This window comes from Phyllostomus hastatus, unplaced genomic scaffold (assembly GCF_019186645.2).
Source record: "Phyllostomus hastatus isolate PE091 unplaced genomic scaffold, TTU_PhHast_1.1 phas_scaffold_93, whole genome shotgun sequence".
In the NCBI taxonomy this organism is placed as follows: Eukaryota; Metazoa; Chordata; class Mammalia; order Chiroptera; family Phyllostomidae; genus Phyllostomus; species Phyllostomus hastatus.
This window is the reverse complement of record NW_025334042.1, coordinates 35,528,844-35,549,338: the sequence shown is the minus strand read 5'-3', so window position 1 is coordinate 35,549,338 and position 20,495 is coordinate 35,528,844. Positions and strand designations below refer to the sequence as shown.

General features: G+C 37.1%; 1 protein-coding gene across 1 annotated transcript in view; it reads right to left on the bottom strand.

The window, feature by feature from the left end:
* The window catches only part of ITPR2 (inositol 1,4,5-trisphosphate receptor type 2), a 436,558-nt gene that overhangs the window by 139,955 nt on the left and 276,108 nt on the right, over positions 1–20,495 (bottom strand). The window contains exons 38-42 of the mRNA XM_045828972.1: positions 10,827–10,935; positions 9,671–9,858; positions 4,692–4,872; positions 3,604–3,860; positions 606–806 (exon numbers count right to left, since the gene is read on the bottom strand). Coding sequence (XP_045684928.1) covers positions 606–806; positions 3,604–3,860; positions 4,692–4,872; positions 9,671–9,858; positions 10,827–10,935 — 936 coding nt within the window. The remainder of the gene's footprint in view (positions 1–605; positions 807–3,603; positions 3,861–4,691; positions 4,873–9,670; positions 9,859–10,826; positions 10,936–20,495) is intronic.

Sequence of the window (20,495 nt, the reverse complement as noted above, 5' to 3'; positions counted from 1 at the left end):
CTCTGGAAGCAAGAATCGAAACTTTGCCCTGGAAAATGTAATATAGTCAAAAGAACACTCTATTTAGACTCAATCAAAACTCCTGAGTTTTCAGAATGGCTCTACAATTTACCATTTGTCACTCTGAAACATTGGAATGCCACTTAATCTCTGACTCAGAACCTATTCATTAGCAAAATGTCGGCAATAATACCTATTTCCTGTGTTCTACCAGTTCACCATGACAATGAAAAGGATCATATACACTCCTCAATGTAGTGGAGCCACGGAAGCCAAAGGGAGTTTGTTCCACAAATCCTAGAAAGAGTCACTACAAGATGAAAACTCAGCAATGATGAAGAAGCATTTTTTACTCTCTCTGATAAGTCTGATTTTTATCTGAAACATTTTCATAAGAATTTTCTTTTATAATGAAATTAAATTAAAATATGGCATAGTATTTGCAAGTTTACAATTCAGTCTTTGTATGTTTTGTTAGGAAAGTAAAAATACCTGGCAAAGCAAGAAGAAAGATCTTTGAAATGCGCACAAGGGTTGGCTTGTTTAACAATTTGACCCCAATTAGTCATGAATAGTTTTGCATTAAGAACTGCTTTCATGATTACCTGATTTTCATGGCACGGCCCCTGGCAATACTCAGTCAAGCTTTCCAGAGTCTGGTTGACCAGCTCGACATTCTTCTCGTTGATGTAGAGACCCAGCAGGCCCAGGCCGCCCGTGGTACTTCCGCAGATGCAGTCCAAGAACTGAAGGGTCTCACAGACAAGGTTGTAATTTGTTTTGTTGTTTTGATTCCTCAAGAAGTTCTGAAGGCAGAAGGAAATATAGCTTAAGGGTTAAAAAAAAATCACTCTGCTGTTTTTAGTTCTCTCTGTGTATATTTTGTTAACTCAAAAAGATCCCCAGGACAATGTGGAATGGAACTGCTTTTTAGAAGAAAGTGTTCATGTTCATTAAATTTCATCCTAGGTTTAAGGGGAAAAAAAGAAGACTCTTAGGCTTTCACCTCAAGCACCTATATTTATCAGTATAGTTCTTATCAAGCATTTCTCGATGTCATTATCCTAAAACTATACAGAGAGGATTGAATAATAGGTAATAAGAAAAAGAGAAGGAAAAGGAAACTAGGAAGAAGTTCATTATGGAACAAAGCAACCAAATTTTCAAGTAATGATCCCTTAGAAACAGGGCAGCTTCACATGCTAAATGATACAACCACTTTGGGGGCAGCTTGAGAATACCTATCAAAAATTTCAGCCAACTTACAACTTCACTACTAAAAAAAATATATATATATATATATAAAAATATATATACTATATATACTACTGTATATAAAATATATATATATATCTTCACAAGAGATTCACTGCATACTACGTAATAGCAAAAACTGGAAACCATACTATATTCATAATAATGTGACTGGTTTCATACATAACAGCACACCCAAACACTGGAATATCTTGAAGTTATAAAAATGGGGTGTGCCAACATGTACTGATATAAATATAGAGTAGTAATAAGTAATTTAGCAATAAAGCACATTATTAACTAAAAATAACTAAGTTGAGGAATACTATACAATGTGCTTTTAGAAAATGTTTACAGGCTTACAGATCAATAGGGTTACATGTGCATAAAAATTTCTGGAAGGAAAAACAAACTGTTCACAGTGCTTTCTTGGGGTGTGTAAACCTTGTGAGAGGGTAAACAAAAATAAAAGCTTTCATTTTAAGTTATTATTTCTATTTATATATTTATATTTTGAAGTTATTTCTTCCATTCATTCTTTCATTTGTTTTTTGCAATTTTCCCCCAATTTTTTGTATTATGGTAAAATATACTCAAATTTGCCATCTTCATGTTTAAGGGTATAGTTCAGGGGTATTAAATATAGTTATAATATTGAGATACCATCACCACCACCCATACCTCTAGAACCCTTTTCTTCTCATAACGCTGAAAGTCTGTATCTATCAACCACTCCCTATCCCCTCTCCCTCAGCTGCTGGCAACCACCATTCTCCTCTCTGCCTCTGTGTGATTTTAACTACTCTAGGGACCTCACATAAGTGGAATCACGCAGTATTTGTCTTTTTGTGACTGACTCATCTCACTTAACGTAATGTCCCAAGGTTCACATATGTTGTGTTGGGTGTCCTTTTTTAAGGCTGAATAATATTCCATCCTACAGATACACCACATTTTTGTGTATCCATTCATCTGTCACTGCACACGTGGGTTGCTTTCACATATTAGCTGTTCAATAACTCTACCATTTATTCTTATTAAAGCAAAACTATTTTATAAGTAGCATTTTCAAATTATTTTATCCCACACTCCTATCAGTAAAATGTTTGATCAGATTCTATATAATACATCTATTTCCTACATGGACAGACTAGATGGATCAGGAATAAGCATGAAGGGTATATCCAGTGCCCTCCCTCTGGACGTAATGCTTCTGGGCTTCACAGGCCAGAGCTCTGCAGCAGCCCTCTCGAAAGAGGGGTGGTACGGTGGTCTGCAAGGGTCATGGTGTCTGCTGTGAATCAATTCCGGCCCTTATCCCCTTGGAGGATTATAATAAATTTACATAAATACATCTCTTAATAATTCAGAACACCTGTAGTCCAGACCAGCAACTTTCAACCTTTTTCATCTCATTGCACTCATAAATTAATTACTAAAATTCTGCCACACACCAAAAAAATATTGTTTTTGCTATTCTGACAAAAAAAATAGGTACAATTTTGGTTTATTCACATCAGACGGCTACTATTGTGTTAGCTATTATCATTTTTCAATTTGACAATCTAAGGGAAAAGAGGTCAGTGACCCTAAGTAGTCAGGTATTGGCACGTTTTAAAAATTCTTGCAGCACATTGGTTGAACATCTCTGGTCTAGACATTTACTAGGGAAAACAACTTCAAACTCTCCTGTCTCTTTATTATTAGATATGTGTTCTTAGAAACTCTTTCACCTTTCATGTGGTTTTGCCATGGTGATATAAGCAGTGTGTACAAATAATTAAAAAAATAAAAAGCCAAATCCCTAGGTCACCCTAAGTTCATTGACTTGACAAGGGAAATGTACCAAAGAAGATGTAAGACTAGGACTATAATAATTTACAGAGGTAGCAACTTCCACTGTTGTAAAAAATCATCTTCTATATTAGCTCTATTTCTAATAAAGGTAAATGAATGTAATCTCTATCCTCACTCATGAAACATGAATTGGGCTGTAAATGATGAAATCCCCTAAAATCTATAAAACTATGAAGACAAGGTTGAGGCAAATGTGACTTACTCAACAAACACCAGAATACTAGGATTAGCTGATGTTCACAGATGTTAAAACATGATGTTAAAACAACCTGATTTGAGGTTGTTAAGAATGAAACCTGATGAGCCTGACTTTTTCACCCATAAAGGAATTTTATTTTTATCACTTAGATACAAAAGTGTCTTCCTCTTTCAGAGGAGCACTATTGGTTTTATGGATTATCTCCAAAACTCCTATTCTCCTTGTTAGTTTTGAGTTCAACTGCTTGCAACCATAGGCTATTTTCTCAGCTTTCACACAGACTAGGACAATACCTGCAGTTCCCGGTTGTGATTCTCACACAGCAACTGAAGAAACCGCAGGATCGGCTGCATGATGGTGATCACAGGACTCATTGTTACTTCCTCTGCAGACTTGTCCTCGGCACTTCCCACGTCTGGCCCTGTGCACATCATGTCTATTTCTGGATCCATTTCTCTCCTGTATACGCAGTATGCTTTGGATGTTGCTGAAGAAGCTTCTGTTAATTGCCCTTTCATTCCCTCTTTTAAATGTAATGATGAATCTCTTACTGAAAATAAAGAAGTACTCTTATATTTCTAAATTAATTTCCTTTTGCTAACTGAAAAAAAAAAAAAGAAAAAAGACTGCCAGGAGCCCAAATTCTGTAACAACTGAATTAAATATCATCTGACAAGAGGTGCAGTAACTTCCCAAAAAGAATCTGAGGTAGCAACTAAAAAGTTAAATTTGCACTGGGATGCTACAAACAGGTCTTAATGCTTAGCCAGTTTTAGAGAGGTTTGTGTCTTTCTGATAAATATCAAATATGAGTTGATGAATACAAAAAGGTGGGGAGATACGGCAAACTTCAAACTGCTAATTTTTTAGAATATGTATTTACTACACTGATGACTTCATTATTTGAAAAACCAAGAATCTTTTATTAGAGTCTAGAGCTATAATTTCTGTCCTTAAAATTTAAATTTCATTACCATTCAAAAGGTTTGTGACACTTGGTCTTTACGATGCCTTCCACAAGGAAATCAAACATTTTCAAGTTACTACAGTAGGTCCTCACTTAATGCCATCAATAGGTTCTGCGACTTCAAGCAAAATGGCATATGACAAAACCAATTTTGGCTAAATCCTGTAAACAAGAGTTAAGTTCCTCTGCCATCTCATCAATGTTATCACAAAATGATCCTTGTTGAATGAAACAACGATGTTCAAGGACCTGCTGTAGTTGCTTTGCATCAATGATGCATTGTTTGGCTTTGATCCTGTAGAGTTTTTTCACTCAACTAAGACAAGTGAGATGACAAAGACAAGTGAGATCTAAACACTGTGTTATCCTCTTTCCTCTCCTTCTACTCTCCCATACACTCAAATATTTCTTTACCTCTCATTCGTGGACCAGTCATCAGCTCATTGTCATCATCCCTTTTTTTGTTACCTAGGTCTATGGTATTAACTGTCACTGTTGATCTTATCTCTTTCTGAGCAGCCTTCATTCGGTCATATAGAACTTTGAAGAATTTTTCTGATCTTTTTTGTTCATGTAACTGCTGGTAGAAAGAATACTGCAAGAAAACATATTTTAAGATATCAATATCCAAGTGGAGAAAAAAAGTATTTTATGCTTGAAATAAACATAAGCATATAAATTAGATCACATATTTAATGTGCTGCTCACTATCATTTCATAAGTAATAAATTGACAGCTTTTGCCAGTCTCCTGTATTACTTAATGTTTACTAATAATAGCTTCTATTTACTTAGCACTTTTTACTCAATTCCAACATATTTCCATATGTTATTTAATTCATCCTATTTATTTTTAAAATTTACAGAGGCAATAAAAGAAGTTGCATGCAACTTTGGCTTTTATGTTATTATAAAGTCATGTATTAATTGAACACATATTTATTGAGTGCTTACTATCTGCCAGACAATATGCTAGCACTAGAGATGGAACAAAAAGGAAAAACAGCCACAGTCCCTGCCCTCATGAGTTTGTCATCTGGAACACAACCACTAATTAATCCAATGATCATCCTGTGCAAATGAGTTTATGGAGAAGTACAAATTGTTGTCTTTCTTTTTATCTAAATTGCAGTACAGTTAGTTTAGACTATGTGACCATCATAACCTCACTCACAGGAACCCACTGATAAATAGGGACTAAGTCCTTTGGCACTTCATTAGCTACATTGCTTTGCATGAGATAAGCCCACCATAAAATGAATTCTGCTTTACAGTTCATAATGATGTAGAAAGGATTCCACACCAAAAGGATGATTGAAGTATATCTTAGTAAGAGGTGGGAATACTGGACCTGGGAAATATCTGCTTAGGGACTTGTGGAAACATCCAGAAGAGGCAGGAGAAAGGAAAGTGAGACACTCTAGAGAAGACAGAATTTGCACTGGGTGGGGAAATTTTGTTGATACTAAAACGATGGGCTAGACAAAACACAAACAAGAGAAATAAAGTAAAAATATTAGAAGATAATGATCTCATTGACTGTGGTGATTAAGAGAGTTATATAACCTTGGTGCGAGACGCTGTGAAGAAAACATATGAAAAAACAAAGATTTCCAGGTCAAGTAGAATTGACCATAATTCAATCAATCTAAAGAGCCAATTTTGGGGAGTTTGGCTCCCGCAGATATGCCTTCCAGCAGGAGTGCCCAGAACTACGACCACAGCTGCTACAACTTCTAGGTGAGACGCTAGTGATGTTGGGTGTTGAAATGGTTATCTGGCCTGAAATTTTCGGTATCAGCAATGTATATTCATAGAGTGGTTTACGAAGCCTTAGAAGCTGGCTTCATATTTAGCAGGGGAAGCTCCTAAGAAGAAGGCTAGCAACCCCTCAAGAAAGCAGGCCAAAAAGCCACAGTTACCATGGCAACTACAGTGAAACAGTTGAGCTCGTTCTGTTAATTCAAAGGATAAACGCAGCATTCACAGAACTCTCTGAACCCACAAATTAAGCTACTGTTTAAACCCTAATATTTTCAATATATAATGGAGTTAGAAAGTTGAAGGGGGTTAGTTCCAATACATTGATGAGGAAGTTACAGGAACTCTGTGGCTCTATTAAAACAAAGTTTTATAATTTATGTAGCTCCTTGGTATATATTACCTCTTTGAAACTTCCAATACAGCTGTGTGATGAATACACAGTGTTCTTATTTCCACTTTAAAATTTGAAAAAGGAGCTTTAGAAAAGACAAGTGAATTGCCCAATATTATGTAACTGGTTGGTGGAGCTAGGATTTAAATCTAGATTCTCTAACTCTAAATCATAAATTTATCAAGTAACTTCTTAAGCTCAAAACAACAAATTATTTACACAGACCATGCCTTTTTTTAAACCAGGGCTCTACAAATCTAAACATTATAATTTTAATAAAGATTAAAAAGTGTGCTTTAAATATGTACATATATATATAGTTTCAATAGGTAGCATACTGATTTCCTTTACTGAAGATAGGGTTTTTGATTAGGACACGATCTCCATAAGCTGACTGGAGTATAGGGAAAACTCTGAGGTTTTTTCAGGAGCCAAGGGAGATGGAAAAACAGATGTGTGTGACAAAGAAAGGGCTTTCCCCGAAGAAGGAGGGGCGGGACTGGAAGTGGGAGGGCAGGAAAAGGAAATGCAGTGAGGAACTAGAGAGGTGGAGTAAGACTAGGGCATGATACAGGGTGAATCAGTCAGAGAAATTTCCCAAGAGGAGGAGGTAGAAGATTATTTTAGAAAGATGTTTATAGCGGTTAAGAGCACAGATTCTGGAGCCAGACTGCATGGGTTCGAATCCTGACTCTATCTCTAATGAGCCATGTGATCTTGGATAAGAAATTTAAACCACCTATCTCAGAATTTTCTTTGCTAAAATAAGACAATATAAAAGTTACCTCATAGGCTGTTGTTGGGATTAACCAAGTTAATACACATAAAGCAGTAAAAACAGTGCCTGGTATTTAGGAAGCATTATTTTCATCATTAATGTTCAATTTGAAATTGTAAAGTATGTACCTGCTCTATCCTCCCCCTCAACTAATTTTGAATAAAGTATATTAAACATACAAATTGACTTATGTAGCTAGTATGAGAATCAGAGTCCTATCTGAGTACCACAGAGATAGGGATATCAAGAAAACCCATGAACTAAGGAAGGCATGAGTAGCTAAGGAGACCATGAGAATGTACAAGCCCCTAGGGACTGGAAGAAGTCTTGAAGAGTCGTGGTTTTCAGCCTGCTGAAGAACAAGGAATAGGATTCCAGTTGACCTCACCCAGGTCTCTTTGAGCCGGGAAAACTGAGCTGACATCTGGGTGACACACCAATGCAGATACATGAGAAACCGAATGGGACAAGGCTGGTAAATGAAATGGTCACAACCCATCTTAAAACAATGTTTCCATATACAAAATAATTTATTTCTGTTCCATTAAAAATATCTGTTGAATGGATATAAAGTACTATAGATATAAAGAATAGAGCATGACCACCCACTTTAAGAAAAAATGAAATTTAACTGGAGAGGCAAGATGTCACACAAGTAACAACAAAAGAAGATGATCCAATCTGATGACCCTCAGTGGCCCAGGAACAGAAATCTAGAAAGTACTATAATCCCAAGGACTGCTTCTACCTAAAGATGCCCCACAATTCTTCCACTTATATTCTCTGGATTATCTACATCTAACATTATGTAGTTCCTTAGACAATTTCTTAAGAAAATCTGACCCTGGCTGGCGTAGCTCAGTGGATTGAGCTCGGGCTTCGAACCAAAGTGTCGCAGGTTCGATTCCCAGCCAGGGTACATGCCTGGGTTGCAGGCCATAACCCCCAGCAACCGCACATTGATGTTTCTCCCTCTCTCTCTCTCTCTATCTCCCTCCCTCCCTTCCCTCCCTAAAAATAAAGAAATAAAATCTTAAAAAAAAAAAGAAAAAGAAAAAGAAAATCCAAGCTGCATATCTGGTTGTAGAAGGAAGACAATTTCCAAGAAAACCACCCAAATCCCACCACCACCCCTCCACCGTTGCATACAACGTCCCTCAGAAGAGCCTGTGCTGGAGTACCGGCAAAGGGCCAAGAGAGTATTAAAGAAATAAGCGCTACAGGATCTCAGATAAAGGAGTAATGGCCAAAGGCCCCAGCCAGTCAGGGAAGACACAGTGAAGAAGGGCCCTTCAGTCACAGAGCTATCACTCTTGGCCATAATTTATTAGAATGTTTTCTAACTGAGAAGTATGAATGTTTTAAGGTTGTTTTTTTTTCTTTCTTTCTTTCTTTCTTTTTGTCATTGTGCTATTTACTGTTCATGAGGCCTTTATTCCTAAAGGTCCCTGGTATTGGGTATTTCATATCGTGAAATTCCTGTTGTTCCTTATATTTGATCACCCTAAAGGAAAATATTCTATTTCTTAATTAGGTGTGGCTTCTATGTGCCATGAGTAGGGGAAATGGATTCTGGAATTTCCAGTTACGTGTAAGCATGGCTTTCTTCCCTGACCGCAGCAAACAGAGAGAGATCAGGTTAGCAAGAGAGAGCAGGCTAGCGGAGCGGCGGGAGTAGGAGGCGGAGGCGCCTCCTCCGTGAGCACTGCTCGGCTCTCAGGCTCACACAGGGTGCTCTCCCTTTGGGTTTGGAGGAACCCAGAGGAAATTTGGCAGAAGTTTCAAGGTGAAAATGGAAATACTTCTGGAAATACTGGTCTGAGCCTTGCAGGCAGGTGAGCATATTACTTGCTGTCATAGAGCACTACATGGATGAATGATGACTTTCAAATCAGCCCGCCCTGAGCGGCATGAACAAATGAAATGGGTCTTCTCTCGCCCTGCTGAGTGAAAAATCCATTTTGCAGACTCATCAGGGAAAGGGGTGCTGGGGGACTCGGGGCAACAGTAATGTTACTGTTCTCAACTTCTAAATATGTGTATGGGCGGGATGTGTGCGTGGAAAGGGGCGTTGGACGTCACGGAGACCTGCTGAGATGCCAAATACCGTGGGAGGAGTTTATGCACAGCACCTCTTTTATTAATACATTTACTGCTTAGATGAGTCGAATGTCATTTTTATCTGCTGAAAGTTAGCCTAAAATTTCCCTAAGCAACTCAGACTTTCTGGTATTAATGTTAGAAAGGATGCTTCTCAGGGATGTTCTGCTTCAATGGATAACCTGTGAAGCTCTGTATCTGCAGCAAATCAAATATATTTATGAGGAAAATGTGATACAAGGCTGGTTTGTATATAGTCATGAGAAGCTAAAAGAAAAAAAAATATTACTTTCTCTTGGTTTCTATGACAAGTAAATAAATGCAGATAACAAATGTAATGCCCATCATGAGAAGTAGGTACCTGAGTTTGTGTATTTCCTCCTTCCAGCAATGCAATGCCAAGTAAAATGCCTTCTGAAAAAATTCTGTCATTTTTGGTGTTCACTATAACATCGATGACAAGTTCAGAAGCACCTTCTTTATCCAGTAGACACTGAATATCTGACATTGATATCCCCATCTTATCTGAATCTTGTCCAGAAAAGCTTCCTGTGATTAGGAAATATAAATTAAATAAACCTTACAGACATTATTAACATTTAAGGTTTTTGAATCCTTAGAGTTTAAGAATATTTAAAATTGGGAATCTTTCCCTACAAAGTTAAATATATTAGAAGCTTAGTTTTTTTAAAAAACAAAAGCCTGTAGACATGTAACTTTTTATTAAATGTATACCTCCTGTAAATGATTTTTCTTAATAAAAAAAACTTTAGTAAAAAGAAAACTGTGTTATTTTTGTCTTTAATTTATATATTAAGAAATTATGGTAACTAATTTCCAAAGTTAAAAGACAAAATTAATTCTAATGTTGTTTTATGACCCTGAAATGGTAGAAAGGTTTTTAATTATGCTTTTCATTTATTGTTTTAGTTTTATTGAGACACAGTGGACATACAACATAAATTTAAGGTGTACAACATAATGATTTGATATAAGCATTATTGCAAAATGATGACCATAAAAGATTAGTTAACATTCATCACTTCATATAGTTGTAATTTTTTCTTTTGTGATGAGAGCTTTTAGCGTCTATTCTCTTAGCAACTTTCAAACATACAATATGGCATTAAGGATAGCCTCACGTTGCACATTATGTCCCCAGGACTTATTTATAATTGAAAGCTTGTACCTTTGACCACTTTCATTTAATACCCCTACTCACTGCCCCCCACCTCTGGCAACCACAAAGCTCATCTGTTTCTGTGATTTTGTTTTTCTTTAGATTAGACATAGTGAGATTACACGTGAGTATTTGTGTCTCTCTATCTGACTTATTTCATGTAACATAATGCCCTCGAGTTGTTGTTGCAAATAGGATTTCCTCCTATTTTTATCATTGATAACAGTGCTTTTTAAATGAAATTTTTATATTTGTACTATTTTAACTAAAATGCTAGAGTACCAGCATAAAAATGTTATGAGAAGCTTGAAATGAAGAAAACAATGAAAAGACTTGCCTCCCCCTTGTGCAGATTTGCTGTAGGTTCCAGAAAGGTGCCCATTTATACTCACTCCATAATCACCTTTAAAGTATCGATTCAGGAGTATTTTTCTTAATGTGCTACCCTAATAACAAGAACAAGAGAGGTGTTGGTTATTGTTTCGTTCCCTAATAAAAGAATATCAGTATGTTAAAGTGACACTTAAATGCATTTCATCATTGATATTGAGATGTGGGAAAATTAATTTTATACTGCATAATATTTTTGGAATATTTTTGGAATAAAATTTGGCAGATATTTTCCAAGAAAATAATGATTTTGCTTCTCCTGGAAATAAAAAAGTATATATAGTAGTTAGACTATACTAAGAAAATAAAAAAATGCTACAAATGTGAGGTGCTTCCAAAGTTTTGGGTCCCAGAGTTGGTAAGAATATTAGTGGCACCTGAAGAGAAACAGGTTAACAAACGCCCTAAGAACTGAAAAGTGAAAGCCTTATTTAGAGGAGCTTAGTAAAACAAGGTAGAAAAATTAAGCTTGATAAAACAATGAATCATATTTAATCTCTAAGAGCTTAATTAACAAGATAGTGGGTAAAAACAGTACCTTCCTTTATGAAACATGCCATTTTAAAATTCTTAAGTCTTCAATTTTGTAGTGGTTACAAGACATTTTTAAAATAATCTATTTTAGCCCTGGCTGGCATAGCTCAGTGAATTGAGCGCAGGCTGTGAACCAAAGCATCGCAGGTTCAATTCCCAGTCAGGGCACATGCTTGGGTTGCAGGCCACGGCCCCCAGCAACCGCACATTGATGTTTCTCTCTCTCTCTTTCTCCCTCCCTTCCCTCTCTAAAAATAAATAAATAAAATCTTAAAAAAATAATCTATTTTGCGATATGGTCACTCACATGTACTTAAGAAATATAGGTAACCTAAAATCTCCCATTTTATTGCTTATTATTCTTTTAATAGACTAGTAATAGAGTAATAGAGTAAAAATAAATTATTATTTTCATAGACCAGTAAAAATAGAGTAATTTATCAAGTATTACTTAAAACATATTCATTTAAAGTATTTAAATTATCACATCAACTACTGAGGTGTTATTCCCATGCAGGTAGAGAAACAATGGCCCAAGAACTTCCACGATTAGCTGCACATCATTCAGTTAACATTTGAGAGCAAGACCTGAACTCAGTCCTTTACTGCAAACTCTAGGCTATTTCCCCATGCTTCTCTGAACGCCCCCTTTCATGCTGTGCCCAGTGCTTATTGCTCCTTCTCTCTTTCTATCATTCTTTGGTTTTCTTTGCTCAAGACCTTAAGATTATGTCCAGTTTCCTTGTTGTCCCCTTCTCCTCATCTTCCCTCTCCCTGTCAGCCACTGGGCCTGATCCTTGGTTGTACAATCACTTCTACAGATTCAACTGCCAAATGTGCTTCCTCAGCCTTGACCTTGCTCTCCTAAGCTTCTCATCCTATTTCCTCTTAAAATTCCTTGTTTACATTTGGAGGTTCCACTGGTACCTTGAACTCAATTTCTCAGAACAGTCTAGTCCTTCTCTCCTAAATCTGTTCTCCTTTCAATTTCCATTTATTTTAAGGAGATCACAGTCATTTTGGTCAGTTAGGCTGTAAACTTAAGGGATCATTTGTTAACCCCCCAACTTGACAATGATGTGTGAAGTCCTACCTATTCAATCTTTCAGCTGTTGGGAACTGCCCTGCTGGTTTCAGAAGCTGTAACCCCCACCAAGGCTAAGGCTGAGGGAATGACTTTGGACCATAAGCCACCAAGGGGACAAAAGCTTATCCCCCTGGCAGGAGCATCGCTTCTGCTCCTTTTACTTCATTAATAATGCTCCCAATGCTTGGTCGGTTAGTCAATGATGGATAAGATTTCCCCAAGGGGGGAACAATCTAAGACAGGCATGATCACGTGGGAGGCCCAAGAAAGGACTTTGGGGTCTACAGCAAAAGGGGGTGATGGATCCCCCACCCCTCAGCTTTGACAAATCCTGAGTCCTCATTGTCTGCAAGAAATCTCCTAATCTCTTGGCTGCCTTACTTCCCTTGCTCCACCTAAGCCTGAAACAATGATAGGGTGGTACAGCCCTGTGCTGGAAAGGGCAGGTTCCCTGGGTGATCAGGCCTAAGAAAAAATATGTAAAATCCTGTGAAATCTGCTTTGTTTAGAATGCTCTCAATTAAATGATAAGGGTCCAAATAAGAAGTAAGTTTGTTCCTCAAAGTTTTACAGCTCTTTAGCTATCTGACCCTGACTCAAAATAGGCCCTCAGAGTTTTTTGTTATCCATTGTTTGATCCTTACTGCCTGGCAATGATTAATGAGCTTTACCTGAATTCTTATGTAAACGAACCCAATAAAAGCCCATTGAGGAAAAGGCTCTTGGCCCTTCTCCTTTGAGAGGTCGGCCACCTTTCCTCCCCAAGCAGATCATGTCTTGGTAGACTTATTCTCATCCGTGGCAGCTGGGGGGACCCTGCGGGCCGAGCCCCCGCCCCCACATTCAGCTGTAGCTTCCAGCCCTGCCTTCCCATATTATACTTGAGCCAAAGTGAACTAGGCGATGATTTCTCAACCACAGCTTTCTAAGTCTTTCTCTTTGGTCACTTAATACTCTCTGCCTAAAACAGTCCTCTATTTTACTTGTGGACACATCCCATCTTCCCTCTTCATTCTACAAATAAGTGATTAGGTATCTACAGTGTTTTAGGATTTATCTAAGTCAATAAGATATAACTTTCCCCTCAAGGAGTTTACAATAAGGTCAGTTCCATCACAGAAATGTGTATTAGGCCCTGTAGAAACACTGAAGAGGTAACGGCTGACTCTGAAGAGGCTTTACATGTATACCTCTCCTATTAACCCATGTGGTCATCAGAGCAAAGCTGTCTTGTGCACAGCCAGTGTGCAATGAATGTGTCCCAAATGTCACAGTGCCAAGAATTTTAATAGACACTCAAAGCGTCTGGAGTTGTTTATCCTTATAGCAACTTTTATTTATTGATACTTAAGTTTTAGAGCACAAACAATTTATGACAGCTTCCTATTTCATGTTTACTTCCTTTACAACTGTTGTATATAGGGGTTTAGTGGGAAAAGGTGATGACTAGTCTTGGAAGAAACAGTGAGGTATAACAGCTTATTCCACCAGTGAACACGACTCTACTATCCTTTATGACACCTAAGTGGGGCACCTAGAGATGACATTAGAAATGAATAGTGCTTCCCTTTTTTTTTTAAGAGAAAGTTTTATGAGTTGAATTAATTTCAGCTGGCCAAAGAATGATCCTTCCAAATGGGGAAGAAAAACAAAATATTTCTTTGGAGTCAAATGAGCTTCTACTATGTATCTTATGACAGTAAAAGGAGAGGGCATAACAGAACTTTTAGACCCATAAACTATGGGACTGAAGTTGTAAGCTGGGTAGAAAATTTAACTGAAGGACTAAATTTCTTTCCAGGGCAGCTCAGCTCGTTGTCCTGATCACAGTCTTCACTCTACAAGCTGATGTACTGCCTATTACTCTAATCCTGTAAGATACAGTTGGCTCAGCTGCCATCAGTACAGCTCAAAAATGTGAAAATCCAGGCGTTTTTTTTTTGAAATTACACAAGAGGTGTCACTGTCTGGGTGAGAACCTCTTGTGAATAGAAGCCTGGGCCCTTGTGAACTAAATTGCTCCCTTTCGATTCTTTGTAAGAGGGGGTTTAAACCACATCACTCCACAAGCCCAAAGATATAAACAAAAATATTTTTCAAAGGGAGACTGAAAACTGCAATTATCATTTGTTTTAAAAAATGCCTTTTATACTGCTAGAAGAATAAAGTCATTCAAAACCAACCACAGAATAGAACTGCGTCACACCAAATTTTTAAAAAGCATGCTATTTACCATTATTTCTAAATTCTCTTTGGGCAGATAAGCAACACTCCTCATACCCAATTCCAGCCTAGTTAGAAGCATCTATTTTCTAACTACAACATTAGGAATGCCATAGAAAGGGGAGGGGATTCCCTGTGTCTTGTTTCTCACTTCTGGAGCCACACTGCCTGGGTTCCATTCCCCTGTATGCCACACACTAATAGGAGGATCTTAAGCAAGTTACATTACCACCATGTGCCTCAGTCCCACAATTGTCAAGTGGAATAGTCATTACTCTTACCATCATTGGTTCTCAGAGATGATTAAATAGGTGAAAATATGTAAAGTACATAGAACAATCCTGATACACAGTAACTGCTATACAAGTTGTGCATAGTTGATGTTATTCTTGCTGGTATTATTAATATTATCCAGATTATGGAATAGTTTATAATTTACAAAGTGCTTTTGTATATGCTTTCTCACTTTATACCAAACCTTCCCATAAAAGTAAAATAAATTCTTAGATAGTATGAAAAAGGCAGAAATAATAAATGATAAACTGCCCTAAAATCCTAATTTGTCCACTATTAATCAGTCCTTAGAATTACATGCTTGTGAGCTAATATTTTTACCCTTTCCAGTGTAAACATTTTTTACATTTTTTACAATTTCAACTAAAGTGGAAAAGATTCTACCTTAGTTCAAACTCCACAATTGGTGCTAAAAGTGAACAAACAACAGCTTCAGATAGAACAGGATTATGTTCTGTTTGTCTTAGTCATCCTCACTTAAGACGGAAAAGCTTTAGATATTGCTGCATCACAAGCTTAGCAGAACTGAGCGCTATTGGCAAGCATCTAGTTGAGCTGAGGGATGAGACACAAGTATTTGTTCCAACATGTCTCAGGGCGCTCTCCACGGCGACGGGTGTCAATGGTGACAGCACAGATGTGAGTCCTTTCTACAAATTCCTTTCACTCAAACAAAGTAACTGTAGGACCACTGTCAAGAGACTCTGGTGCCAGGGTTGTAAATTATTGTCTCAGAGCTACTATTGCCATGGCAGAAACTTGGGGAAGAACTACAAGCACATTAAGCCATTTTGAACAGAATTCTACAGCAATTAAGAAGTTTCACTTCTGTACTTGCTCTTCAATTCCAAAATGAATTCCTGACTGAGCTTCCCATCGAAGGTGTCTTTGTTGGATCAGGCCAAGTAGCAAAAAAATGTCCTTTCCAGTCTTTTAAATATCAGAGTCAATTCCAGGCCACAAGACATAGCTTTTAGCCAATGTCTTCATGTGAACACATCCCAGATGTGCTAAATGTAAAGTAGCCAAGATAACTAACAATCACCTTCTGAAATTACAACAAAACATCTCCATAAAAAGACGTCTTCTGTGGCCAGAGGAGCCGTGCCGACAGTCTGGACATCTGGGAGGGCCGCTTCTATCCGGGCCGCTTCCTGCTGCACCACCCCAAGTGCATCAAAAACTAGGAAGCTTAAAAATGAGTGCCTTCCACAGATAAAAAGGATAACAAAAGTTTATTAGTTTTAAGAAGGACTGATTTTCTTTGATTTTCCAGAGAGCACAATACCGTTGGCCTTAACAGGAGTTAACGGCATTGAGAATGAAGAGTTCAACAGTGTGATGAGATACTGATTTCACATCCGCTCCCTTTCCCTTGGAAAGCTTATATACTAAAGTAATATTTTTTCCATTGCGGACAATATCATCAAGACATCAAAATACAATACCACAACCAAAATCCTAGAAAACCAAGTTCTCAACTGAAAATTTAAAGGGTAATAAAAATTGCAAACTAAAGATGTTTAATTTAGGGATTTTCCTGAAAGAATGAAGATTAGCTACTAATAGCCTTGGGCAAGCCCTGCAAGGGGGTGATTGCTGGTATCCATAGCCTTCACAGAGTTTCACTTCAACATTAAACTTGGTATTAGCCTAGTTTGGTGTTTCCTTAATCATTTCATTTAATGACAGCATATCTGATTAGATATTTTTCATCATTTGAATTTCCAAGGGTAAAAAGGTGCATTTTTAATTTTAAATAAATCACTATAACAGCTGTATCCTAATGGAGTTACATTTGGCCCACCATCTTCTAGGAACTCCACTGGGAAAATGTGGCCAGTGCCCTATCACCTAGCTGTCTTATGGTTTGAACTTCTTGGTCAGTGACTCCAAGGAGCAGAGGCCAATTCTTCCCCTAAATGCTTTTCCCCAGGTTTCATAAGAGAAGAAACACCAACTCTGATAGGAATAGTTATCGCATACATTCACACATTCACGTTGCTCTCCATCAACACAATGTCATGATCATTATAATCTTGAAAAACATATGGATGTCTCAACAAGCCTAGTGAAGAAGAGTTTATAAAATAAACAAAAGCCATAGAAAATTTTCAAACCAGTTATTCATATACCACAATGACAGTCTACTTCCATCTTCTCTCCTTCCCTTCTTTAAAAATATTCTTTGTAAAGACATATTACATTGCTACCATGGGTCAGGAACTAGGAAAGGGGGTGTACAAAGCAATTGTGCAGCAAATGCTAAAATAATTTTCAAATATGCTGAGTTGAGACATATCATACTTGTTTACAACATACAAAATCCTCACCAGACCATTCGATTCCATTTGTGAATTTAAACATTTAAACAGCAAATGATGATATTTAAAATTTTAATGGCAATGCTGGACATAAAAGTGACTTCAGTCATCACTCAAAGTTTATCAAGTATTATAACCTCTAAACAAACAGGGTTGCTGAGAAGGCTTTTTAGGAGATAAGTCTGCTCCCTATAACTAGTCAGGAAAAAAGGAAACTATTTTATTTGGGGTATAATAAAGCCTCTCAGTATTTTATTTCAAGGAAACATAGTTTCTGATAGCATACTCAACAGATTCATACACTCCAACCATTTTAACACAGGGTCTTGCTTAAATTCAGAGGTCGAGATTTTATGCAACCCCTTACCAATAGTACTTGAGAATGGATTTTTCTGCTCATAATTGTTTAGGGTTCTGAGTAAACTGTCTTTATCTGACGTCTAGAACATAAAGAGTTCAGAGATAATTGAATAAGCAAGAGCTGAACAGGCAAGCTTTAGATACCATTTCCCTATTGAACCAAAACTACTAGACTCACATATCATAAATCCCTACCTCATAAAATTATACTCTCATGGCAGCACACACAACCACTAAAGTTAAACCCATAATCCCCTGGTATAGAGCATAGAACCCTACTAGAGTACCGTTTGTTAGTGGAAAGAAAAAGGGGGAATCAATACATCGCAAATGCAAACGTGCACTCACAGCAAAAGCCAGGAAAATGAAACTTTAAGTGGTAATTTCAAAGCTTCTGGAAAGACTCTGTGTGCCTGAAGGATGGCATGATGAGGTATAAAGCTCAAAAATAGACTCAGATTATGGGAGGTCTTGAAGAACACAGGAGGATAGAGGAGGAGTGGGAAGACATGGGAATGAATGAGAGAGCCGAACCTGATCTGAAAAATAACATGAAGTCCAATGGAAGAGTTTTCCTCCTGGATAATCAGAAAAGTCATATTTAGCTTGCTATTTTAGACATTCAAGTGCTGCTATTCCTGTTATGTTTCTGCATCATTTAGTAAAGATTAATATTTAAGTTCAACTTTGCAAGGTGGTATAACAAGAGGTAAGGAACAATACACAACAAGGAGAGACCAGCACTCCTCTGCAATCCTGTGTTCACCGCCCTGTTTCCATGGAGTCTCTTATGTTCTCAGTGCAATCTTTGTGCTCCAAGCTATGATCTACTAACCTACAATCAAGAGAGTGCTGGCCCAAAGGGCAGTGAGAAGGGCACATGAATCTGAAGACCTGTCAGAGGAACAATGTGGGAAAAGTCCCACCGCCTTCAGAGAGAGTGTAGAGGGGGAAAGAGAGGGAGGGAGAGGGGGAGAGAGGGACAGAAAGAGAAACCTCATTCCTTTCCTCCCAAATATTAGGAATTGTCCCTAAAAAGGAAAAAGAAAATTAACACTTGCATTAATTATCAATCAATGCAAACATTTTAACAAAAGAAGTATGAGGCTAAATTTTAATAAATTCAGAATATATGTAGAAGTTCCAAAGACAGGAGAGAAACTTACGGAATCTATGGAATGAAGATGAAGTCTCCATTGCACTCCTTCAAGGAAAGGTCTTGTCTTGAGTATTAAATGAGAGTATCTACACACAATTAACACACAATACATGCAATTTATGGAAGCTCACAGCACTGAAAAGCTGTGTACTTAGTGGAAATTATAATGTTTCTGAAACCAGCATAACTGGTTTAGGTCTTGGTTCTGCCCCTGGCTTTTTGATCTCCAGAATTTTACTTACTTGCCCTGAGACTCAGTTTCCCCATCTGTGTATAATAATATGCATAGTGCAAGGCTATTTTAAAGATTAGAAATTATATATGAAAAGCTTTATGTCCTTGCCCACAAAAAGTGCTAAACAGTTACTATAATATTTATTCTAGTGTTGAAAGGAAAATAAGATTTGCACAACTGATTTTATATATATATATATATATATATATATATATATATATATATACATATATGTATATGTATATACATATGTGTGTGTGTGTGTGTGTGTACACACACACAGAGATACATGTTATGATTCACAGATAACATGAATTGATTCATGTTATGACTATACATATATGACATGACTATGCCCAGTGCCAGAAGCCATAGCCTTCAGCTGCTGACACAAATATCCCACTCCACCTTACACAAGTTTTTGAGAAAAGGCTAATGAAAAACAGCATTCATTTCATAAATTACTTTGAAGCAAACTTCATAGGTATGTTATGGTTTCAGAAAATTAACACCTACATGTGCATAGATTTCAACCATCCCTAGAGCATGTACAAAGCAGAATTCTTCAGAAGCCAATTTAGATCAACTTTTCTTAAAGTAATGTTAGTACGAAGACCAGTATTCCAAATTCTGTCAGAACAGAGCAATTTTCTGTCCTAATATTTAACACAGGAAATATAAGAAAATATTAAACATATTTATAAAATTGTCATGCAATAATTATTCATTAGGAAAAACTGTGCTTCCTGACCATTCTCTCCATATTTACCTGGTGCCCTTCTAATTCATTCCCATTCAGTATCCAGAGGGTTATAAAACAGCCAAGAACTAGAATTCAGAACATATGAATATATAAAAAATGATTACAAATCAGTGAGAAAAAATACTCTGGTACAAAAGTGAACAAAGGAACTGAAACAGCATTTCATTTAAGAAACACAGATGGCCAAGAAACATGATAAAGCTCACCTGCATTAGTGATTATGGAAACACAAAGTTGGACTACAATAAGTCACCACTAGGTTGGCAAAAATTAAGTCTCACAAACCAAATGCTGAGAGTATGTGGCTCAATTATGGGAATGAAAATTGATTTTTATGTACAGCCACTCTGGAAAACATATGTCCTCACACAGCAATTCTAAAACATGTGCCCCAGGAGACACATAGTACCACATCCTACACATTCATATTAGCATTGATCAAAACAAACAACAAGCAGAAAATAAGGGTTGCAGGCAGAGGGACCAAGCAAAAAAGAAAAAGAACTGAAGGACATAGACAACAATGTGGTGATTGCAAGAGAAGAGGTGGGTGGAGGTGAAACAGGCTATGAGGGATAAGTGGTAATGAAAAAAAATACAATAAAAATGAAAACAACTGGAAAAATAAAGTAAAATA